A 26911-nucleotide genomic window follows, 5' to 3' on the forward strand; every position below is an offset into this window, starting at 1 on the left:
CCAAAAACCAGTCGCCTCTTCATTTGAAACGTGCTTCGTACCCCTATTGATCTTGAGTGCTTGCATGTGCGCAAGCCAACTGTCAAACAAGAGCACGTCAGATTTCCTAGAAAACTTGATGACGAAACCCTTCCCAACAACAAGTTTGACAACCATCTGGATTGCGTATGGCGGCCATCGCCAGCCACCCAAAATTAGTTACGCATTCCCATCAGCAGCCGTTCGATGACGGTTATTGTTTTATTTTGATTATCATTTTTTATTCGTTTCCCTTGTGCGTTCTCCGCCAGTCGAGGCGAGATTTTCTGTCTGATCTGACGCTCTGATCTGGTTCTAGTGAACGAACGAAGCAGGCTTATCACATATTCAGTTCTTTGAACAGACCGAAGCGTGAAACATCATCGTGTCGTGGCCTACTACGCTCGATTGTACGCAATCAAATCCGTCCGAGTTGTGTTGATTCGTTTAGTCGATCCGATTAGGAAGAAGTAGGAGGCCAACTTTCAGTAGCAGCCGTCTGGTGAGTGGGTAAATCTTCAATATATATTTTTTTCTGTTCAATTAGACAAAAATCTAATTAGAGCCGTCAGCTGAAAGCACAGCACGAAGTTATAGAAGTTAGGATCAGTAAAGTTGAACAAACAAAAACAACTTCAAATTTATCTTGGAACGGTGCCAATCGATACACCGTTTATCATCACTAGAAGCAACATCGATTGTGTGAATATGGCAGCATGAGTCTGTAGATTGGGATGAAGTTGTTATTGATGATTCTGTTTATCTTTTCGATACACTCACTAAGGTATTGAACTACAAATTTTAACCAACATTTATATGAGTTGTTAAAGATTTTTGACTGGAGTTTCGATGTTTTAATAAATTTATTGCAGTTTGTCTTAATTTATTCAATGATGAATGAGGAACTAAACCCCGAGTTCGAATCCCAAGTCAGAAGTTTATATCCAGCCTTTCAAAAACCCCTCATGGGAGAATGAATCCATAAAGCTTCATTTCCAATTCCGCATTTGTGTGCCGTTTGCTGCTGCTCATCCACACGCTTAGAGATACTCGAAACTGAGTCGATTCGAAACCTCCCCAATCGGGACCGGGCCAAGCTGGAGCTGGAGTGATACACTTTGGGGCATCGAAACGAATAAAACAAACAAACCAATGAACGATTGCGAACAAAAAAATAACGATAAAATGAGCAGTGCACTGCACTGTTCCGCTTTCCTCTTTTGGTTAAGAGTATCGTCCCACGTCGATCGTATTTTGATTATCGAAGTGCATAAATCAATTTACATTCGTTTCCGAGTTGAATCTTTTTTTTTTTTGCTGTCTATACTAGCTTTTGTGATTCGCGTGCTAGATTGCCTCCTGCCTCCATGTCTGTCCGTTGATGCTCCAGCCAGACCAGAACCGGAATGGAGAAAAATATGATTCTCCGGAATTTGCCTGAGACCACCGGCGGACCAGTTCCGGACTGGCTTAGAAGGGGTTGTTATTTTTTTACGACTTCATTGGTACAGTATAGTGAGAAAAATTTTGACTTTTTTTGTTCAACTTTGATTTGTTGTACAGATATTTTCAGTGAGCCTCTAAAGAGAAAATTAAAATATTTTATCTGAACCTCTTATACTTTGAAGACCTATGTACAGACTCCGTTCGTTTTTGGCAACACGCCCGAGCATTTTGTGTTGCCAAAATCAAACGGTATTTTTTCAACTTTATTTTTACTTATAACTACAAAAAAAAACTATTATTATTACCATTTAACGTATCTTTAAGTTAATTTCCGATAATTTTTAGTCACTTTTTTTTATTTTTTTTATCATGTTTCTGGTGCATTTAGCACTTTTCTTATTTTGTTTAAACTTTTTGATTTTTCAGCCCCGTTTTTGCTATTTTTGTCATCCTCCATCAGATTTTAGCTTTTTTTTTGTCATTTTTTGTGCTTTGTTTTTATTTATACTTCAATTCTATAAAACTTTTTTGTCATTTTTGAGTAGCACTCTATATTTTTTTTAGATTTTGTTTTTATTGTTGTGTTTAATCACCATTATTATTTATTTGAGTCTTTGACTATTGCCATACAGACTTAATATTAAAAAAAACTAACTTATAATTAAGATTAGAGAACGTTAAACGTTTTTGGTATTTGTATAAATTATATTGATCTTATTATAGCGAAAACTATAAGGTATTGTAGTTTCTGAAAACCTTTCGGATGTTGCCTAAAACGAACAGGGTCCGTAGATTATGAGCTTGTTTTAGATAGCATTCATACCAAATTTCGTTATTGACCGCTATACAAAGCTGCTTGTTTTGATTTTTTTTAAAATATACTTTAATAATTCTAACTTTTTTCAGTAATCAAAAATGAGAATATTTGCAAAAAGATTCTTTGGCCAAATAATTTGCTCTCCTATACAGACTATCATGAATAAATAATAGTTATGTGAGTTTTATTTTCGTGTAAAGGCTATTTGATCAAAATTTACACATGAAAAATGGTATAAAAGATGAAGGCATATAAAAAGATAATGAACCTATGATACACAATATGTTTTTCTCTTTTCAATTACTGGCTTTTGAAAACTAAAGATTCAATTAAGAAGCCATAGTTCTTTACTTATTATAATATAGTTCCTCAGTGGCATGGTTGATCGGTTCCTCCCATATTAGGTTTCCCATTTAGTTTGTCGAACTGGAATCCAAAACTCAATCAGATTTAAAATTGGAATTTTAATAACAAAATTAAGTGCATAGGAAACTTGTATATTTGATTGATACAGATGAGTCTCAAAATCATATTTTTGTGTAACATCGCAGCATAATAACTTCATTAGTAAAATAAGCTGCCTTTGAAATATCTTAAAAAAATCAATTTTTCGTATTTTGAGCATCTAATGATGCCAAAATGTGAATTTTTTTTCTTATTTCCAATCCACTGTTCAATATTTTTCTACAGTGACGGAAACAATTTTGACGGTTGATCGATTGAAAAGTGCGACTTTTTGGATCTTATAGAAATTAAAAAAAAAACATCTAAATGTGCAAAATAAAGCATTTTTAAAACCGGCTGTTTCAACCACTAGCTGAATCTTTTTTCATCAAAAATAGCTCTGAGCATCCATAAAAAGTAATCATGTTAAATTATAGTTATCATGAATTCATTGAGAGTCTTCCAATATAATCATATTGACACGTTAGGACGAATTAATATATACCATTTTGCTTATTGAAACAAAAAAAAATTTTAAACCTAAAAAAATAAGGAACAGTGTAAATGAAAAAAAATGTTTTGTCTCCCACCCAGAGTTTCCAATGTGCCTGATTTTCCAGGTTTCACCTGATTTTTTGGAGGCCCAACCTGATAACCTGGTGAGCCTCCGTTTTTTTTTTCTAATTTCTGGAAATAAGCGTGGTATTATCTCATTTTTGTGAAAATGATGAAAAATGGGCAGTACGGAACTTCCATTAAAGACATATTGGTGTGGGTCAAAATGTGAATTGACGACCAAAAATATGACTTCACTACGACCGAATTTTCCGTTAAACCATGGATCCTAATTTTTATTTTTCATGTCCCTGAATTTAAAAAAACAATTTGGCAACTCTGCTCCCAGCACACAATTTACAAAAAAACAACAATTTCTTACCCGCTGTCAGTGTTGCCACATTTAAAATCTTTACTTTGATTGAACAAAAAATCACCGACAAAAAATCTGTACCAAAATGTGTACCAACAACAAAAAATATCATCAGTGGCAAATATTAGACAAATGTTTAACTGTTTATACCATTTCTGTTCTCTCAATTTTTGAATAATCAAAATTAATCAATTACCTTAAAGTGGTTTTAAAATCCGGAAGCTACTTTCAACTGTGTCCTCATTTTCCAAAAAAAGACAGAATTCAGTGAATGTCGTCACTGAATTCTGTCTTTTTTTTTAAATGGAATGTTCAATCGATATGGATCTTATTTCCTATTTCAAAATGCTTTTTGTGGGCTATTTTTGATAACGTGTAAATCTGTACTTATCTTGACTAAATGCGTAAAATCTGTCTTCTATGGGGACACAGAATCTGTACCAAAAATTAATGAAAAAATTTGTACTTTTAAGATAAATCTAAACTTGTATCTGTACACCGGGAAGGAATAAAACAAGAGTTTTCAATTCACTAGTGAATTTGAGGAAATTAAATGCAGCTCTTCTTAGATTGCATAAATGAAGACGAAATGACGTTGCATAGACACTGTAATTTATGCAACAGATCAACTCCTTGGCTGGCTTGCAGTTTATATTGAAAAATACCGTTTAAATATCATCTAAGCCTTCGGTTTAAGAGGTTAAATTGTTTTATTGAAGATTGGTTTGATGCTCTCATCGTTTAACAACAAATTCAATTTTAATTTAGATTGATTGTTTTTAATCAGGGCAAATAAAAACAATTTAACCCTCATCCGCATTAAAGTATCGTTTTGACACTATTGCAAGTTTGAAGGCTTGTAACTTTTTTCAGAAACTACAAAAAACAAAAAATTCTTCGGGGACCCTAAATGAATTCAAAAGTTCTTTAATATTGCATCTTTACTTTATTTATGGACGAACCCTGGAAGCCTGGACAAAAAAACTCCTTTTAAATCTATCAAAGTCGTTTAAATTATAATCAATTCCATATAAATCTTAAATTAATAAAAACTTTGTAACGTCAGTAAAATATGTTTAGAACATTATACCTAGCTAAATCTACTAGTTTTCTCGTTATTCAGCATGAAAGAAAAAAAAATCCTAATAAACATGCCTCAGGAAAACTGCTGTAGTTCATATATTACACGACCGAAAAAATATTTGCCATATGCATATGAAAGCTGAAGTTAGCTGCCTACATCATGAAGCCAAGAAATATTTTTTTAAATTTTTTCAATGAAATGGTCACAAAAAGTTCAAAAAAAAGTTCTCAAAACTCAGATTAAAGCTGTAAAAAACAAATTCAATCTAATCCACCACCCAAAATTTTCTGATTTAAAAAACATCAAATATAAATTTTAGAATGTTTTTCTTTACATTATTACGTTATTACAGATCATCGAAAGCAGATTAGAATGATCAAAAGCGGAATAAATATTTCCATCGTTACAATTGGGAAATAACATTTAGATCTTAGACTTAAAAATCAAAACTTAAAAAAAAAATAGAAATAAATTCAAATTTCATTGAGATACAGATATAAGAGTAAAGTTCTAAAACTAAATTCGGATTTAATTCAGAACCACAGTTCAGTGTCTCTTGTTAAAATTATAATTTCAAATCATTATTGGAGAAACAGTTAACAAATGAATTTTTAATTCAAAATTGAGAGACAAAGATGAAATCAGAGCCTGCGAATTGCAAAATTTATAATTTTAATCAAAATGTATTATTTAAATTTCATATCTTTAAAAATTAAAAAATCAATCGTATTCATGCAGTTTGTTTGAATTTGAATGAATAATGCGGATTATTTACAAGTTTGTATAAAGAATAAGATTCTAATCATATTAAATATTAAATAAAAGAAACTTGTGTCTAATGGTTCTTCTAATTGTGACAAAATGTTCAAAACACAATGCTGAAAGAAGGCAAGGTTAAAATCATAAACATATTAAGAGAATTACTCAATGAAATTCGCAGTTCAACTATGTGTATATTTTAATGATCAAAAATAATTTGATATTCTGCAACTAGAAAATAATATGCTGATTTCCGCTTATTTACTTAAGTCGAGAATAATTGTTATATTTTAAGTTTTCCAATTTTCTCATTGCAATTCCTTTTCGCCAGATTTCTAGAGCTTAAACCAGTATGATAAAAGTATTGTTTTTCTTCCTCGGGGGGGGGGGGGGAGGGGGGGTTCCCTTGAGTCAGGGAGGGCAGGGCTATTTCCCCCATTTCCATTTCCATTTCTTATATTTTGTTTACTCTATATAATTCCGATGCGACCAACCCGAAAATTCTACTCGTTACTAGGTCGGATTCAAAACTGATTCAGATTCAAAACATTTACTTCTACAGTTTCCAACTGAAAACAATTTTGAACTCTGCATGTTACAATTGAGCTTGAGTTATTTTCTTCCCCTCCCAGACATAACCTCATATATTTCCTATACACAGAAATATGAGATAAACATGATAGGGAAGTACTCTGTAATTTTTTTTTTGTTTCGATTATAGTAGTTTTACCATCTTTATGGCATTCGCGACTTTATCAACGTTGCAGTTGGCGGATCGTTATTGAAAAACTTATCCGGTACAACTGTGTTCGATGTTTACTCTTGGGCTCGAACTCGCGGACATCGGCTCAGGAGACAACAGACTTGCCAACTGAGCTATATCTCAAGCCCAAGTACTCTGTGATGGATAAATCGCTTTGTACGACATGGACCAGTATTCCAGTGGCAGAATTCTCTAGGCCGCTGCCACAAAGTGCCAGTTATAACAAAAAAAAGTTGAAATTAATTGTTCAGTTTTCTTTTCGTGCAAAAACATTATTGTAAGGTAAGTGTCAATTTATGAAAGTAAAAATTAGCTAATCACAAGTTCAGGACTTCCATCTGTACCGTTGAGCCGTCAACACGTACGCCGGAGCATCGTATCGTTGCTGTGTACCTGCAGGAACATTTTACATTATTTATTTTTTCCTTGCCTGTATTTCAATCAGCACTTTTCAGTGCTAAAATTATTTTCATTTTCTTTTATTCATATTTTCTCTTTTCTTTCCAGCATGGGGAAGTCTTCGGCCGGCTCAAGGGCCGGAAGAAAACGGATTGCTGAACCTAATCCAGGGCCATCTGCCAAAAAAGTTGAAATTTCCAATTCATTCGATGTCCTTCATAACATCGGTGATTAGGAAATATTCATATTTAATTCTGATAAGAGTACTAAGAAACCTTCTTCTTCTTCTTATACTCTTAAAAACGAAAAGATTCCACCAATAACGGTCACGATTCCTGACTTCAATGCCTTTCGAAAAGAAATCGTCACTTCCATCAAGGATGTGAAGATTTCTTTTCAGATCGGTCGAAGGGGAACTGCTCGTATATTGGCGGAATCTTTTAATGATTTTCAAAAGGTTTTAAATTATTTGAATAATAAAAAACACCAATTTTTTACGTACGACACTAGAAGTGATCGTCCATTTAAAGTTGTACTTCGTGGTCTCACTGGCGATCAGACACCGGATGAGATCACAGCTGAATTAAATTCTTTGTTAGGTTTTTCTCCAATTCAAGTAATTCAAATGAGGAAAAGAACCAACACGAATAATATCAGTAGTGTTGGTTTTGCTCCTGAACTTTATTTGATCCATTTTAAAAAGGATCAGGTTAATAATTTGCAAATTCTTGAAAAGGCTCGTCTTATGTTTCATTGTCGAGTCAAATTCGAACCTTTTCGTAAATCTTCTACCAATTTTCTTCAAAATATTACGCAATGTCGTCGTTGTCAAGCTTTTTGTCATGGCACTAAAAATTGTAGAATGAATGCCAGATGCATGTTTTGCGGCTCATTCGATCATGAAAAATCTAAATGCCTTTTTGGTGGTGATAAGCCAAAAACAGAATTTTTTAAGTGTGCAAATTGCGCAGGTAATCATTCCTCGAATTCGCTAGACTGTCCCATCAGGGCAAAAATTATTGCTTCTAGGAAAAATCCCAAAGTTTCCAGAAAAGTTTCTTCTCCTCCTTCCTCTTTTTCGTCTTCACACGTCGGGCCGGCAAACAACCTGCCTGTTCGCATTCAGCCTCGGTCTACATTGGAATCACGGCTGGGTAATACCCGAAGTGATTTTAATGTTACCTGGGCTGATTCTGCGCCCCAGACTCGTTGTTTATCGTTCTCAGAGGTGGTTGAAAATGGGTTGCCCTCTTCAGGTTTAACTAATAAAAATGGGAAAAAACCAAGTCTCAACGTTCATGCGAAGGCTTGGGAAAATCCCCGAAATTTAAATACTTTTTCTTCTCCTTCCTCTTCTGATTCTAACAATTTTGTTGATTTGGGTGAGATTACTGAGGAAAAATTAAAATTTTTGCATCAAAATTTAATGGAAATGATGCAACTTATGTTGAAAGCAAATTCAATGTTTGAAGCTTTCCAAACTTCTTTTAATTATGCTAACAAAATTATTATGACTTTACGATTCCCTCATGGATCCAAATAGATGTTTAAATATTATGAATTGGAACGCTAGATCTTTGCTGGCTAACCAAGACGAGTTCTTTTTATTTTTGAAAACTCAAAACATACATATTGCTGCCATCACTGAAACTTTTTTAAAGCCAGACAATAACTTGAAAAGCAATGCTTTCTTTAAAATTTTACGAAATGATCGACTTGATCGACAAGGTGGGGGTGTAGCTATTGTCATCAATAGTCGTCTCAAATTTAGACTTCTTCCTTCTTTCAATACAAAAGTCTTAGAAACAATTGGAATTGAATTAGAAACTTCTATGGGGAAAATTATAATTGTTGCCGCATATTTGCCTTTTCAATGTAGCGGTGAACAGAAAAATTTTTTGAAGGGAGATTTACAAAAACTCACCAGAAATAAATCTAAATTTTTTATTATTGGTGACTTTAATGCAAAACACCGATCTTGGAATAATATTTCATCAAATTCAAATGGGAATATTTTGTTTAATGACTGCTCTGCAGGTTATTATACTGTTGAATATCCTAATGGGCATACTTGTTTTTCTTCAATTAGAAATCCCTCCACAATTGATTTGGTTCTAACGGATTTAGGCGAGCATTGTAGTCAATTAGTTACTCATGCGGACCTCGATTCAGACCACCTTCCAGTAACATTTTCTTTATCCCAAAGTCCCATTGAAAACCCTTTAAAATCAACTTTTAACTTTCAAAAGGCTAACTGGGAGCGATATATGAATTTTATTGAACGTAATTTAGATGTAAACGTTCCACTGAATTCAATAGAAGATATTGATTTGGCTGTAGAAAATTCGACAACTGCAATAGTCAATGCTAAAGCCGCTTCAATACCTAAAGTTAAACATAAATTCAATCAACCTTTAATTGATGATGATCTTCAGTTTTTGATACGACTGAAAAACATTCGTCGACGCCAATATCAACGTACTAGGGATCCTTATTTGAAATTAATTTATTGCGACCTTCAAAAAGAGATCAAACGTCGTTTAAATTTCATTCGTAATGAAAATTTTGCTAAAGCAGTAGAGGACATAAAACCCTACTCAAAGCCATTTTGGAAATTAACTAAAATTTTGAAAAAGCCCCAGAAGCCAATTCCTACTTTGAAAGATGGGGATAAACTTCTTTTAACTAATTCAGAAAAGGCTCAAAAATTAGCCCAACAATTTGAGTCTGCTCATGATTTTAATTTAAACGTTGTAAGTCCAATTGATGCTCAAATTTCCCTAGAATTTGATGATATTCTTTCTAAGCAAAATGTGTTTGAAAGTTCTTGTGAGACAAATATTGATGAACTTAAATTGATTTTCAAAAAATTTAAAAATATGAAAGCTCCAGGGGAAGAAGGGATTTTCTATATTCTTCTTAAAAAGTTGCCTGAAAGCACTTTAAATTTTTTAGTTAAAATTTTCAACAAATGTTTTCACTTGGCCTATTTTCCCAATAAATGGAAAAATGCCAAAGTAACTCCAATTTTGAAACCTGGAAAAAGTGCTTCAGAGCCTTCAAGTTATCGACCAATTAGTTTGCTTCCATCTTTAAGTAAACTATTTGAGAGAGTTATTTTGAATAGAATGATGATTCACATTAATCAGAATTCTATTTTCCCTGATGAACAATTTGGTTTTCGTCATGGACATTCTACTACACATCAACTTTTGAGTGTAACTAATATGATTAACGCTAGCAAATCTGAGGGTTATTCAACTGGTGTTGCTCTTCTTGATATTGAAAAAGCTTTTGACAGTGTTTGGCACAAAGGTTTAGTAGCTAAATTAGCTCGATTTGATTTTCCTGTATATCTCACCAAAATTATTCAAAATTATTTGACTAGCCGAACCTTACAAGTAAGCTATCAAAATTCATGCTCTGAAAGGACACCCATTAGAGCTGGTGTCCCTCAGGGTAGTATACTTGGGCCAATTTTATATAATATTTTTACTTCTGATCTTCCTGATGTACCAGAAGGAAAAGGTAGAAGATTATTTGCTGATGACACTTTGCTTTCAGCCAAAGGTCGAAATTTACGGGTGGTACGCAGTAGATTGCAACAAAATTTAAATTCCTTTTTGAATTACTTGAAAATGTGGAAAATTTCTCCTAACGCTTCCAAAACTCAACTTATTTTATTTCCCCATAAGCCAAGAGCAAATTTTTCAAAACCTAATGAAAATCATTCCATAACTTTTAATGGGGTTTCATTAGAATGGTCCGATCACGTGAAGTACTTGGGACTTACACTTGATCGGAATCTTACTTTTAAAAATCACATTGAAGATATTCAATCTAAATGTAATAAATACACTAAATCTCTTTATTCTCTCATCAACAGGAAATCCCGGTTATGTCTGCGAAATAAGATGCTCATCTACAAACAAGTTTTCCGACCAGCGATCATGTATGCAGTTCCGATTTGGTCTAGCTGCTGCGCGACGAGGAAGAAAGTCATCCAGAGGATTCAGAACAAAGTTCTGAAAATGATTTTGCGGCTTCCACCTTGGCACAGCACCGAAGATCTTCATCGGATTGCAGGCATTGAATCTATCGAAGAGATGGCCAACAAAATCATCTCCAACTTCAGAGGCAAATCGATGCAGTCTTCCATCGCAGAGATTCGTTCTCTTTATGTTTAGTTTAATTTTAAGATAGTGTTTAGTTTTAAGTATAAAATATTTTTGCTATTACAGGATGTTCTCCTACATTAAAAACTTGATTGCGCTCAGCAAATTTAAATCTTATAAATAAATTTTTATAATCTAGTTACTTATAGGGCTATGAACAGTTCATTATTGAGCTGAACACCTAGTTTAATGCAATAATGTAATATAAGTGTAATCATGATTTGATACAAATAAAGACATATTTAAAAAAAAAAAAAAAAAAGCTAATCACAAGTTTCCTATATAGTTCCGACAACACGAAGGCGATATTCTTCACACAAAACGACAGTTTTGCAATATTGAAAAACTTAAACCAGAGAAGAAACCACACTCTAAATAACATAAGACCCTTTATAAAATCCTTGATAATGGTGAAATAAATCCCCGAAACGTCGGAAGTAAAAACTACAATCGTTTGTACTGCCAAATAGACTGAAAAGCCGATAATAGTCTAGCTCAATTAAAAATATATGATTACCCAAACTCAAACGTGCAGAATTGAACATAAATTTTTCAAAATAAATACTCAGAAAAAATTTCTGAAATTTTCAATTTTTAGAGTGTAAGATTTTCTTTAAATTTGTAATTCAAGATTTAAGATTGATTTTGAATTAAAAGTTGGTTCCGGTTTGCAAAAAACATTCCAAATGAACTTGGGAGTATAGTTTGATATCAAACCTATTTAATTGGATTGGAAAATAAAAGTTGTTTTACAAAAACCGAAGTTTCACAGTACAAAGATTTTGTTATGAGGAAAATTCATAATAGTTTTTTCAGACATGTCGTGACGGATTTTTAAAAAGTTTATTTTAAAGCATCCTCGCGGCCTTTACAACAATGATATAAAAAAAACCAAAAATAATAATTATCCTCTGCGGTACGTTATTCTCGGGTTTTCAATTGAAGCAACCCAATTCTTCCCCCTTTGCTCGGGGGACAAAAAATTCGTAATTCATTTATCTTGAAACTAGATGCCTCATTAGCTAAGCTGTTTTATTTAACCTTTTCACAAAACTCCGAAGGATTAGACTTCATATCACTTGCACTAGAACAACAACATCTTTCTATCCCAACTTTTCAGATGTATGAAATTGATCACTTTCTGTTGTAGAAAGATTCGGCACCTCGACCACTATCTATGATAATTGAGAAAAGTTATATTTAAGGTTGCCAAATGGCTTGGTTCTATTCTGGTTGCTCGGATAATTAATACAAAATTTGGGAACAGTTTGGCCCGGCCTGTCTGCCCGGATTTCCTTATTTTGTTTGGTAAATCAAACTAAAAAAACAAATTGTGGTGTAAAATTTGTTTACTTGTGCCACCAAAACGAATTTTATTGAGAAAGCTTTATAAAAATAATCATGAAAAGTTCTTTGGAAACGCGATTTTTATATCTTTTGATGAGTTTAGATGAAAAACATTTTGTTTCCTTTTTTTTCTTGATTTATGTTGACTTATTTCTGGATTTGTTACCAAATTTGACCGGATATTGCCCGGATGTTTGGTCGTCAATTTTGAAATTAAATATCCGGATTTTGCCAGGTTTTCATAAAACTGCCCAGATACGTATGGAAAAGATTTTGGCAACAAAAGTCATATTGATAACACTATTTTTAACTTTGAGGAAAAAATTAGAAGAAAAGTGGGAAATGAGATTTAAGATTCAGCTAAAATTTTTATACATGTGTGAATAAAATAAATAAAACCTCATGTGTATGAAGTAAAAGAAGATATTTTCATTTCAAAAGGAAACTAGAAAGTGATATCTGAATGTAACATTTTATGAAAGCATATTATGTTTCTTAGAAACAATTTTCAAGAAACAGTTTCAAGAAATTCCCCAAATGTTTTTCACAGCACTGTTCTACAGCAACTGCCGTTATGATGATTCACGACCACATTTCGCGGTGGGTTTTATTGGTTATTGAAATTGATTGTTTCTCTTCGGTCTTTTTCCAGTGTTGCCTTGGCGTGGTTACCACCATCATCTTCCTTTTTCGACAATCGACGGACCCTCCACGGCAGCATCACGTGCCGGACATTTACTGTGTGTTTCACTTTCCACGGCCAATCCGCATTTGTTTCCTTCCTTCCTTCCGAGGGGCCATTGTTGGTACCCTCTCTCTGCTGCTGCTGAGGAAGAAGAAACCCAATTGAGAGGAAAGGCCATTTTTCACGCTTCGGTTAATTCAATTTCGATTCGGCTCCCTTCCTCCAATCCTCCTTCACGGCCATTCAGCAGCCAGACCTTTGGGGTAAAGTTCATCAAATTACAAAACAGGAAAGCGAAATAAGAAACCATCATGAACTACCGGAACCGGAAGCCGTCACCACCAATGGCGTTCGTCTTCTTCTTCTTCTCAATGGCCATTATTTTCTCATTATCGACTGGTGAGCAGCAGATCGATTCCACGTCGACCCCCGGAGATGATAAATTACAAGTGACGGTTTATTACGAAGCCCTCTGCTATGATAGCATTCAATTTATCACGAATCAACTGGCGCCCAGCTGGGTCAAACGTCGCGGCAACATGGATGGACCTCAAGCTGGTGCCCTTCGGGAAGGCTTACGTGAGTATCTTCGTACCTTCAAAGCCAAAGGAAGGAACCATCAAACGGATAATGAACTTTCGTTCGATTTCATTTTCATTGACAACGGTAACAGATCGATGATTCCAATGCGGACAATCCGAGGTACTACTGCCAGCATGGACAGCGCGAGTGTCAGCTGAACATTCTGCATGGCTGTGTGCTGGATAAGCTGACGCTGGATCAGGCCTTCCCGGTGATTGCCTGTCTGATGAGGGGCTTCCGGACGTCCTTTGATGAGGTGAGAATTTTCATTTGTTTTTTTTGCATCTGTTTTTTTTTTCAACTTGAATTTTGCATCAAAGGCTCATTAAGATATTCAAATAACTCGTTTGAGTTCAAAAAGGGTTCTTCACGGTTGCTTGGCCCTTTATATTAATAGAAGAACTGGAAGGGATTTCACCAGACCAAACTGAGCTCCATTAGGATTTTTTCGAGACACTTGAGCCCATATGAAAATATATGTTCTGTTTGAAATTAAATCAAGATAAATTATAAACCAACATCGGTTAGCTGAGTATTCCTAACTTTGTATGCAATTCTAAAATCTTCTTGTAGTCTCACAACATCAAATATGTGAACATGTGAGCTTTAACTACACATGTTATTTATGTTTCTATGTATATTTATTTTTTGGTCGTTAACTTTAAAGTTTGTTGTCTAACTAATATCTCAGTTACATACTTCTGTACTATTTATTTTGTTAAGCTCAATTCAAATAAATTAGGATCAATTCAACTATTGGAGCTGTTATCAATCAACTCAATACATCTTGCAAGAATTGATAACACGCTTGATCGCGACCTATTTTTTTATATCTTCCAAAGCTGGCCTGAGCAGTTCACTTAGATTGTATGCTAAAAGCCCAAATACATTCACCCAAAATGATTTTTCCCCAGAATGTCAAAAACCCGAAATCAAACCCCAGATAGAACCATTTCTCAGATTTTTTTTCCCCAGAATGCACTATTTACCAAAAAATCCCCAGGATGGATCATCCCAAAAAATTTTAACCCAGAATGGAAAATTTCTTAGAAATCCACTAATCCTGGATTTTTTTTCTGTAGTTTTGTTTTCCCCTCTAGTTTAATCTTATTTGCATTTTACTTACAATTGTTTGAGAATTTCCTACACAATTTATTTTTGAAAAAGTTATGTATTTTGTTAATAGAAATATAGTGAATTTATGGGGAATTTTTTTTTAATTCCAGTTTGATGAATATATTTAATTTTCTGGGAAATGGTAATTCAAGAGAAAAAACTTTCTGGGAAATGTTCATTCTGGCAAACAAATTTCTGAGGAATGTTTTTTTCAGGGGAAAATAATTCTGAGAGAGTGTTTTCTGGTGAGTAAAATTCTGGGGATTTTCATTCTGGGCAAACGTTTTCGAGGAAATGGTGCAAAACCAAGTCCGAAAGTAATTTTGATTTCTACTGCTGTGTTCATAAAATCTATTGAATAAAATAAAACTTTTAATTTAAAAAAAAGTATTAAATGTCGAAACTTACAAAAATGACAAAAATGACAAAAATGACAAAAATGACAAAAATGACAAAAATGACAAAAATGACAAAAATGACAAAATGACAAAAATGACAAAAATGACAAAAATGACAAAAATGACAAAAATGACAAAAATGACAAAAATGACAAAAATGACAAAAATGACAAAAATGACAAAAATGACAAAAATGACAAAAATGACAAAAATGACAAAAATGACAAAAATGACAAAAATGACAAAAATGACAAAAATGACAAAAATGACAAAAATGACAAAAATGACAAAAATGACAAAATGAAAAAATGACAAAAATGACAAAAATGACAAAAATGACAAAAATGACAAAAATGACAAAAATGACAAAAATGACAAAAATGACAAAAATGACAAAAATGACAAAAATGACAAAAATGACAAAAATGACAAAAATGACAAAAATGACAAAAATGACAAAAATGACAAAAAATGACAAAAATGACAAAAATGACAAAAATGACAAAAATGACAAAAATGACAAAAATGACAAAAATGACAAAAATGACAAAAATGACAAAAATGACAAAAAATGACAAAAATGACAAAAATGACAAAAATGACAAAAATGACAAAAATGACAAAAATGACAAAAATGACAAAAATGACAAAAATGACAAAAAATGACAAAAATGACAAAAATGACAAAAATGACAAAAATGACAAAAATGACAAAAATGACAAAAATGACAAAAATGACAAAAATGACAAAAATGACAAAAATGACAAAAATGACAAAAATGACAAAAATGACAAAAATGACAAAAATGACAAAAATGACAAAAATGACAAAAATGACAAAAATGACAAAAATGACAAAAATGACAAAAATGACAAAAATGACAAAAATGACAAAAATGACAAAATGACAAAAATGACAAAAATGACAAAAATGACAAAAATGACAAAAATGACAAAAATGACAAAAATGACAAAAATGACAAAAATGACAAAAATGACAAAAATGACAAAAATGACAAAAATGACAAAAATGACAAAAATGACAAAAATGACAAAAATGACAAAAATGACAAAAATGACAAAAATGACAAAAATGACAAAAATGACAAAAATGACAAAAATGACAAAAATGACAAAAATGACAAAAATGACAAAAATGACAAAAATGACAAAAATGACAAAAATGACAAAAATGACAAAAATGACAAAAATGACAAAAATGACAAAAATGACAAAAATGACAAAAATGACAAAAATGACAAAAATGACAAAAATGACAAAAATGACAAAAATGACAAAAATGACAAAAATGACAAAAATGACAAAAATGACAAAAATGACAAAAATGACAAAAATGACAAAAATGACAAAAATGACAAAAATGACAAAAATGACAAAAATGACAAAAATGACAAAAATGACAAAAATGACAAAAATGACAAAAATGACAAAAATGACAAAAATGACAAAAATGACAAAAATGACAAAAATGAAAAAAAGGACAAAAATGACAAAAATGACAAAAATGACAAAAGTGAAAAAATGACAAAAATTACAAAAATATCAAAAATAACAATAATTACAAAAATATCAAAAATAACAAAAATTACAAAATAACAAAATTACAAAAATAACAAAAAATTACAAAAATGACAAAAATTACAAAATTACAAAAATTACAAAAATTACAAAAATTACAAAAATTACAAAAATTACAAAAATAACAAAAATTACAGAAATTACAAAAATTAAAAAAATTACAAAAATTACAAAAATTACAAAAATTACAAAAATTACAAAAAATACAAAAATTACAAAAATTACAAAAATTAAAAATTACAAAAATTACAAAAATTACAAAAATTACAAAAATTACAAAAATTACAAAAATTACAAAAATTACAAAAATTACAAAAATTACAAAAATTACAAAAATTACAAAAATAACAAAAATAACAAAAATTACAAAAATGACAAAAATGACAAAAATGACAAAAATTACAAAAATTACAAAAATTACATAAATTACAAAAATTACAAAAATTCTAAAAATTACAAAAATTACAAAAACTACAAAAATTACAAAAATTACAAAAATTACAAAAATTACAAAAATTCTAAAAATTACAAAAATGACAAAAATTACAAAAATTACAAAAATTACAAAAATTACAAAAATTACAAAAATTACAAAAATGACAAAAATGACAAAATGACAAAAATGACAAAAATGACAAAAATGACAAAAATGACAAAAATGACAAAAATGACAAAAATGACAAAAATGACAAAAATGACAAAAATGACAAAAATGACAAAAATGACAAAAATGACAAAAATGACAAAAATGACAAAAATGACAAAAATGACAAAAATGACAAAAATGACAAAAATGACAAAAATGACAAAAATGACAAAAATGACAAAAATGACAAAAATGACAAAAATGACAAAAATGACAAAAATGACAAAAATGACAAAAATGACAAAAATGACAAAAATGACAAAAATGACAAAAATGACAAAAATGACAAAAATGACAAAAATGACAAAAATGACAAAAATGACAAAAATGACAAAAATGACAAAAATGACAAAAATGACAAAAATGACAAAAATGACAAAAATGACAAAAATGACAAAAATGACAAAAATGACAAAAATGACAAAAATGACAAAAATGACAAAAATGACAAAAATGACAAAAATGACAAAAATGACAAAAATGACAAAAATGACAAAAATGACAAAAATGACAAAAATGACAAAAATGACAAAAATGACAAAAATGACAAAAATGACAAAAATGACAAAAATGACAAAAATGACAAAAATGACAAAAATGACAAAAATGACAAAAATGACAAAAATGACAAAAATGACAAAAATGACAAAAATGACAAAAATGACAAAAATGACAAAAATGACAAAAATGACAAAAATGACAAAAATGACAAAAATGACAAAAATGACAAAAATGACAAAAATGACAAAAATGACAAAAATGACAAAAATGACAAAAATGACAAAAATGACAAAAATGACAAAAATGACAAAAATGACAAAAATGACAAAAATGACAAAAATGACAAAAATGACAAAAATGACAAAAATGACAAAAATGACAAAAATGACAAAAATGACAAAAATGACAAAAATGACAAAAATGACAAAAATGACAAAAATGACAAAAATGACAAAAATGACAAAAATGACAAAAATGACAAAAATGACAAAAATGACAAAAATGACAAAAATGACAAAAATGACAAAAATGACAAAAATGACAAAAATGACAAAAATGACAAAAATGACAAAAATGACAAAAATGACAAAAATGACAAAAATGACAAAAATGACAAAAATGACAAAAATGACAAAAATGACAAAAATGACAAAAATGACAAAAATGACAAAAATGACAAAAATGACAAAAATGACAAAAATGACAAAAATGACAAAAATGACAAAAATGACAAAAATGACAAAAATGACAAAAATGACAAAAATGACAAAAATGACAAAAATGACAAAAATGACAAAAATGACAAAAATGACAAAAATGACAAAAATGACAAAAATGACAAAAATGACAAAAATGACAAAAATGACAAAAATGACAAAAATGACAAAAATGACAAAAATGACAAAAATGACAAAAATGACAAAAATGACAAAAATGACAAAAATGACAAAAATGACAAAAATGACAAAAATGACAAAAATGACAAAAATGACAAAAATGACAAAAATGACAAAAATGACAAAAATGACAAAAATGACAAAAATGACAAAAATGACAAAAATGACAAAAATGACAAAAATGACAAAAATGACAAAAATGACAAAAATGACAAAAATGACAAAAATGACAAAAATGACAAAAATGACAAAAATGACAAAAATGACAAAAATGACAAAAATGACAAAAATGACAAAAATGACAAAAATGACAAAAATGACAAAAATGACAAAAATGACAAAAATGACAAAAATGACAAAAATGACAAAAATGACAAAAATGACAAAAATGACAAAAATGACAAAAATGACAAAAATGACAAAAATGACAAAAATGACAAAAATGACAAAAATGACAAAAATGACAAAAATGACAAAAATGACAAAAATGACAAAAATGACAAAAATGACAAAAATGACAAAAATGACAAAAATGACAAAAATGACAAAAATGACAAAAATGACAAAAATGACAAAAATGACAAAAATGACAAAAATGACAAAAATGACAAAAATGACAAAAATGACAAAAATGACAAAAATGACAAAAATGACAAAAATGACAAAAATGACAAAAATGACAAAAATGACAAAAATGACAAAAATGACAAAAATGACAAAAATGACAAAAATGACAAAAATGACAAAAATGACAAAAATGACAAAAATGACAAAAATGACAAAAATGACAAAAATGACAAAAATGACAAAAATGACAAAAATGACAAAAATGACAAAAATGACAAAAATGACAAAAATGACAAAAATGACAAAAATGACAAAAATGACAAAAATGACAAAAATGACAAAAATGACAAAAATGACAAAAATGACAAAAATGACAAAAATGACAAAAATGACAAAAATGACAAAAATGACAAAAATGACAAAAATGACAAAAATGACAAAAATGACAAAAATGACAAAAATGACAAAAATGACAAAAATGACAAAAATGACAAAAATGACAAAAATGACAAAAATGACAAAAATGACAAAAATGACAAAAATGACAAAAATGACAAAAATGACAAAAATGACAAAAATGACAAAAATGACAAAAATGACAAAAATGACAAAAATGACAAAAATGACAAAAATGACAAAAATGACAAAAATGACAAAAATGACAAAAATGACAAAAATGACAAAAATGACAAAAATGACAAAAATGACAAAAATGACAAAAATGACAAAAATGACAAAAATGACAAAAATGACAAAAATGACAAAAATGACAAAATGACAAAAATGAAAAAAATGACAAAAATGACAAAAATGACAAAAATGACAAAATGACAAAAATGACAAAAATGACAAAAATGACAAAAATGACAAAAATGACAAAAATGACAAAAATGACAAAAATGACAAAAATGACAAAAATGACAAAAATGACAAAAATGACAAAAATGACAAAAATGACAAAAATGACAAAAATGACAAAAATGACAAAAATGACAAAAATGACAAAAATGACAAAAATGACAAAAATGACAAAAATGACAAAAATGACAAAAATGACAAAAATGACAAAAATGACAAAAATGACAAAAATGACAAAAATGACAAAAATGACAAAAATGACAAAAATGACAAAAATGACAAAAATGACAAAAATGACAAAAATGACAAAAATGACAAAAATGACAAAAATGACAAAAATGACAAAAATGACAAAAATGACAAAAATGACAAAAATGACAAAAATGACAAAAATGACAAAAATGACAAAAATGACAAAAATGACAAAAATGACAAAAATGACAAAAATGACAAAAATGACAAAAATGACAAAAATGACAAAAATGACAAAAATTACAAAAATGACAAAAATGATAAAAATTACAAAAATGACAAAAATTACAAAAATTACCAAAATGACAAAAATTACAAAAATTTCCAAAATTACAAAAATTACAAAAATTACAAAAATTACAAAAATTACAAAAATTACAAAAAATTACATAAATTTCATAAATTACAAAAATTACATAAATGACAAAAATTACAAATTGACAAATATTTGCTACAGCATTACAAATTCCCAAGAAAAATGAAGATTGTATAGATTGTTGCATTTCTGAAAAAAGGATATTCAGGCTGGTACCCATTCTTGGACTGAATAAACGATAATAAAAAAAAAAACAGAGTCAGTATTCGATTTTTGTGAGGTTTTTTTTTGGTTCATCAGCATTTAAAGCTATATGTGGTAGAGAGTAGGTTCTTGAAAAAAACATTATTTTTATCTATTTTCAAAGAAATTCAACCAATGTTATAGTCCTTCTATTAAAACTTTCGATTTTTTTCAATAAGTATGTCTTTGCTTTTTAATTCTGAATTCTGGTGTTCAGCTAGCATAATCTTCTTGTCAGTCACAATTCTTTTAAAAAAGAAAAACAATTGACGGCGACCAAATATTCAGACCTTAAAATTCTGAACTGTAAAATTTGCGCTTGAAAATTCATAAGCTTTTCACTTATTTTTATACTTATAAACTGTTTTTAAACGATCATGATTTTTTAATTACCCTATGAAAAATTTGGAATATAATTGAAAGAAGCAACTTCATAGTTAAATTTTTAAAAGCAATTTTGCTTTGTGCTCAATATTTACTACAAAGTTACCTGATTTTTTTTAAAATTTGCATCAGTTTTTTTTTATTGATCGATAAAAAAGAGACATTTGTGTACTATTACTTTGTCAGATCATTAAATGATGTAAATATTTAAAGTTATTCTTATAAGCTTAATAAATGAGCTTTGTAAGAGCCCTTTATTTTGATAACCAGAAGAAAATAAATATAAAAATATTTTGTCTCCGACTTTGATCACTGGACAAAAATATATTTTCTTCTTTTAATCAAAGTTTCAATAAATCTTCATGTGTTTTGAATAAATTCTCTCAAGTTTAAAATGGATATCATTCTATTTCCTAATTGAGAATTAATATTTTAAATCGTATTATTTAACTAAATTGACTACATGAATCTCAATGGAAAATAATTTCCTTTGAAGAGATTCATTATACTATATTAACTATTACACTATTTATTTTTTTGCTTATTTTATCAAGTTATGTTCAATAATTTAATATGATAAAATTCCAAACTACAAATCGTTATTGAGTACTGTTTCAAATTCAAGTTAAATATTATCGTGGAAATTGACAAAAAAATTAAAAAAGGTTGGTTTATTTTAAATTTATATAAGAATTTTGATGGATTGTCTTTTAAAATTTGCTGTTATATTTTTTGTATACTATTCCTTAACACTGATTCTTCTGTTCGAAGCTTTAAATTCAGATTTTATTTGAAATTTAAATTCGTTTTCGCGTTCTGGTGCTTCGGAAATATTCAATTGAAAATTTTGTCCAGTTTACAGATTAAATTTATTTTTCCCCAAGGCCCACGATACGCCACTCTCCCCTACTGAAATAATTTAACTGATAGATGCTAGTTTTGCGGATTTGGTAATGCTTAGCTAACTATGAAACTTGTTGATGCGAGAGCTTTTTAAAGTGTGTGAAAAAGTACGGACAATTTTCTAACTTTCATGTTAAGTTATATTAGAAGTAAAACCTTACTCATACAAATAAAACTATATGCATGAAGGTCAAGCATTGTTCTTTCCAATGCCTTGCAAAGTGGGCCTCAAAAATCGCTACGAAAAAAATCAAACAAATTCCTTTGAAAGATGTTGTTTCCAAAGACAGAGCTTTAGCGTCTTTAATGATGTTTTTTTTTTAATAATTTAGTGCCCTTCAAATTTTCTGATGGCGATATTAGGATAAGATGATAAATTTAGAAAAATTTAGTGAAAATATTTCACGTTTAGTTGCATTAATCAGAAATAAATAAAACAAAACCTGACATTGTTAAAGTTATCAAGCTATCTTTACATTTAACCCTCATCCGTCTCAGAAACTTTTACCCGTTTAGCAGAGATGCCAATGTGCCTGATTCATCAGGTATTGCTTGATTTTTCGAGGCTCTGCCTGACAACCTGATAAGCTATTGAATTTGCCAGATTTTTGAAAATATGCCTGATTTTTGCGAAAAAATGGGTAGTAAGGAACTGGAATAGGTACCATGGCTGAAATAAAAAAGTGGAAATGTGGCCGGATTAAAGCAATCGAAAGATTCCCTTGAATTCTTCTATAAAAAAGGGGAATTAAAGGAAATCTTTCGATTGCTTTGATGCTTTGATTCAGTAGAAATTATTCAACCAAGTAGGCTCACAGCGTATATTAGAGAGAAAATAAGGATCGGTTACCGAAAAAAAAGGTTATCACTTTTAGCGAAATTTCCGTTACTTTATCGTAGCCTGATTTACCCTGATTTTTATTTCACCAGTTCCCTGATTTTTGAAAAAAAAATGTTGGCAACCCTGCCCGTTAAAGTAAACTCCTGAAATGTCAATTTTACACTAGCAACTAAAACTGCTTTATCTCTCTTGTTTTTAATCCGATTTGTACAAAACTCATAGTTTAAGAAACCTCGAAGTGGAACTCAAATACAGTTTTCCGTTATTGAACCATGTTTTGGAAAAAGACTGCAGATCAACAACGGAATGCTCAAACAGTGTTTCACTTAGTGCCCAAGAAAACTGAAGTCGGGAGCTAGGGGAAAGGTTTCCTAAATGGGCCTATCGGGTTAAATGACCCTACGGCTGTTTGAAGAAATGGCTGACTAGACAGCTTATCTGACCAATGCATTTTGAGGGTGATACGCTTAGAACATAAGGCAAGAAAGAATTTTATGAATTTATAAACTCGAAAAAATTTAAAAAATCATACAAAGTTTTGATACATTCTGATGTAATATTTCGACTTTTAAAAATTATACTTAAACAAGTTTAAAACGAAAACTAGGGTAGTTTTTGTTTCTTACTCAAATGAACTTAAGAAATTAAACATATTTCAGCTTTTGTGGAGGTTTAATAATGATTATTTAGTGGAATAATAGAGTGTTTTTGTATGCCCCCATCATGTTTGTAAAATGCCTCCATCCTAAAATAACAGGTTAAATAGAATAATTAAATGATTTTTATCACTGGACCTTCAAATCTAAGCTCTGAATAACATCCTAAGAATGAATTGAAGATCTAAAGACAGATTTGATAAAGTTTTTCTCATGGATGAACTGCCTCCATAGTACGGCAACCCTAACTTTTGTTTTATTCCACAAAATTATAATATACATATATTTTTATAAAACTTCAGCTTTGTCGTACGGAAATTATTACTTTCTAACAGTTTCAATGAAATTATACGGAAATATTGCCCAAAAACCAGAAATTTTGTTCAAAACATAAATAGGCGCATTTAGCCCGCACGGTTTGAGGTTCGGCATTTTAGACAACACTTACAATAAAATCGTTTTCTTGGAAACAGAAGAAAATTTTAACATAAAAATTAGTCCATTGTATAGAAAACAGATGCCTGCACACGTGTTTATAGTTTTTGTACACATATTCGACGTGATATTTGATTAAATCAGTGTACTGCTTAATAGGCGCATATAGCCCGCTCCTCCCCTACATTATGACCCATAAAAATGCGCAAATCTGTCATCTAGGTTAAAAAACGCTTTTCTCGATGTTGATATGATTTAAAAACATTTTATTCATTCAGGCATGTAGAAAAACATATTACGAAACAATAACTCGACTCATCGACAAACTTCCGTTTCCAACTACTTTCTCCAGGCGAGATCTGAATCGGGAGTATTCCTTTCCAATATGCTTTGGCTTTGGCAAAAGATGCATTGGAAAAACTTTGCATTCTCTTCCTGACAGATTTGGATCCGTTTTCAAGTATGGCATGTGTTCCATTTTATTTATTAGAAAACAACATTCTCGGGTTCACCGAAGTTTGCTTAAATCCACTGAAGCATCTGATTCTTCAAAATGTCCATGAAGACTTCAGCATTAACTTTTACTCCAGCTATTATGAAAACAGGAGGTATCTTCAATCTATTGGAAGCAACCGCTCCAAACATCATGACTCCGGCAGGATGCCTGATAGAAAACTCGAATTTCACATTTTTGGAACATCCTTAGCCCTCATGGGTTCAATATATCGATCCGTATGGGAATTGGACTCCGAATCCATCGAAAAATGTTTCTCGCCTGAGGACATGACGTTAACTGAATTTGAAATCACATTAGACTAAAATTACCTCGAGCGCTCAAGTCACAGTGCTTTATGTCGTTTTGATCAGATGGCGCTTTGCTCTTGGCTTTGATGATGCATAAATGTCATCTTTGACCAATCGTTGTATGCAAGAATGCGAGATATTTGCTTTCTTAGCCTTCCTCTGGATTGATCTTACTGGATTCCACTTCACTTTTGTGAATAATTTAACGACCGTGGCCTTCCACTATTTTTTCGGCTTCCGTGGACAAGGATTATCAAGTAGAGGACAATTTACGCGGTCAACAGTCGCTAGATGGCATCCTATAGCCAAAATTTGATTAAAAAATTTTAGTTCAAAAAGCAAACTGACAACTTTATCCTTTACAATAAACACGCTCCTTTTTTAAAACTATAAATTAAGGGGGGGGGGGGGGGGGGGGTAGGGTCTAACACTTTCAAAAAATCGATTTTTTTATTTTTTAATTTTCTTATTGTAAAACATTTCAAGAATCTTGTGTCAAATTTTCAAGTCAATTGAAGCAAAACTGTAAAACTTATAGGCCTTTATCTCCTCCTATCTAATACTGCAAGAAAGCAAGAGCAGAAACTTCAAACGCGTTTTTCTCGAAAGCACATTTTTAAAGTCCGTGGACATCGTCAAAGCTACTTATCCGATTCTTTTCAAATTTGGAACATATTTTCTACACATAAAATACCAGACCCCAACGTTTTTCTTTTTTTTTTTTTTACTTTGGGGAGATTTTAGAGGTGAAAAATGGCGGATTTTTTCGTGAAAAATCGTAGTTTTTACTTCAAACAGCCACAAAAATTTCATAAAATTTTTTTTAAGTTAAATAAAAACGTTGGGGTCCAGAAAAACATCTATTCAAAATATTTTGCTCTGATTTTTTAACTTCAGATGATTCTGTGCTGAGAAACAGTGTCCACCGCAAATCCTGTTTTCTAAAAGGCATCCTCGAAAACGCTCCGTCACCGGCTCATTTTTCAATATTTTTCTACGAAAAAAATACTAAATGTTCTTTTAACAATGCTTTGTACAATGCAAAACATTTGAATACATTTGTTTGAACGATAGCTTTAGAAAAAAATCGTGAAAATGGTGTTTTTTTATACCCGTTAGACCCTACCCCCCCCCCTTAAGTTGTTTTGGCTCAAAATAGCACTTCAGAGGCAGCCCTCAACTTTGAGCTCGACTGGGCAATCGCAAAACTAAGTTCTGATAGACATACTCAAAACTAAGTTCAGCAGCCTAATATGCAATATTTCAATTCTTTCTTCTATAGTGCATCAAAAATCACACAGACGTGAAGGCCGACATTGAAAGCTGTGCCGAAGGAAAACGTGGAGCTGCTCTCTTCAAACAGGCAGAAACAGATACCAACCTGGTGGCAACTCCTCTGTCCTTTGTTCCATCTATCGAAGTCAACTATGTAAGTTTTTTTTATCAATGAGTGAGATTGATTTGTTGGAAAGATTGTTGAAATACATTTTTCGTTTCAGGTCTTCGACTATTACGATCAAGACCGTTGGCTGAACAGATTTGATCACAGCTTCCAGCAAGACTTTAAGAACAAATTTAAGAAATCATTGGTGTGAAACTCCACTTAACAAGCAACATTAGAAGTGTTCTTATTTTTTTTTTTTCAACTGTAAACGAGATAGTCTCAAATAAAACAATCATAACACAATCGAATCAAATCACTCGTCAAGAATCTTTTGAAGCTGAACCAACATCTTCAAAATTGTATCTCACTTAACCACTCATGGTATCAATCATTTCCGTCCATTCGTCCGTCGACTCGAGAAGGACTTGCAAACGATAATAACGTAGTTAATGGAAAAGTGGGAGTTAAGTCTTCGGAACGCTTCCAGCAGCAGCACCTGAACCGGGTCCAATCCGACACAAAATCTCTCAGCCTGTCTTGAACCCGGACGGCTGATCCGGATCCGATGAACCTGACCTCTGCTTCTCGCTGCGCCAGCTGAATAATTAACCACTTAGACTAGATTTAATAATTATCCTGTCCATCATCGTTGCTATCATCATCAA

At 30.9% G+C, this 26911-nt stretch overlaps 1 protein-coding gene across 1 annotated transcript; it reads left to right on the plus strand.

Moving 5' to 3' along the window:
- The first annotated feature begins 304 nt into the window (after window positions 1-304).
- LOC129756331 (GILT-like protein 2) lies at window positions 305-26539 on the plus strand. Its single transcript, XM_055753182.1, is given in 6 exon segments — window positions 305-528; window positions 12833-13404; window positions 13406-13444; window positions 13539-13703; window positions 26145-26291; window positions 26362-26539. Coding segments are annotated over 5 exon segments (675 nt in total). The 5' UTR covers window positions 305-528; window positions 12833-13176; the 3' UTR covers window positions 26458-26539.
- The last annotated feature ends 372 nt before the right edge of the window (window positions 26540-26911 follow it).

The sequence above is a fragment of the Uranotaenia lowii genome, chromosome 3 (genome assembly GCF_029784155.1).
Source record: "Uranotaenia lowii strain MFRU-FL chromosome 3, ASM2978415v1, whole genome shotgun sequence".
NCBI classification, from domain to species: Eukaryota; Metazoa; Arthropoda; class Insecta; order Diptera; family Culicidae; genus Uranotaenia; species Uranotaenia lowii.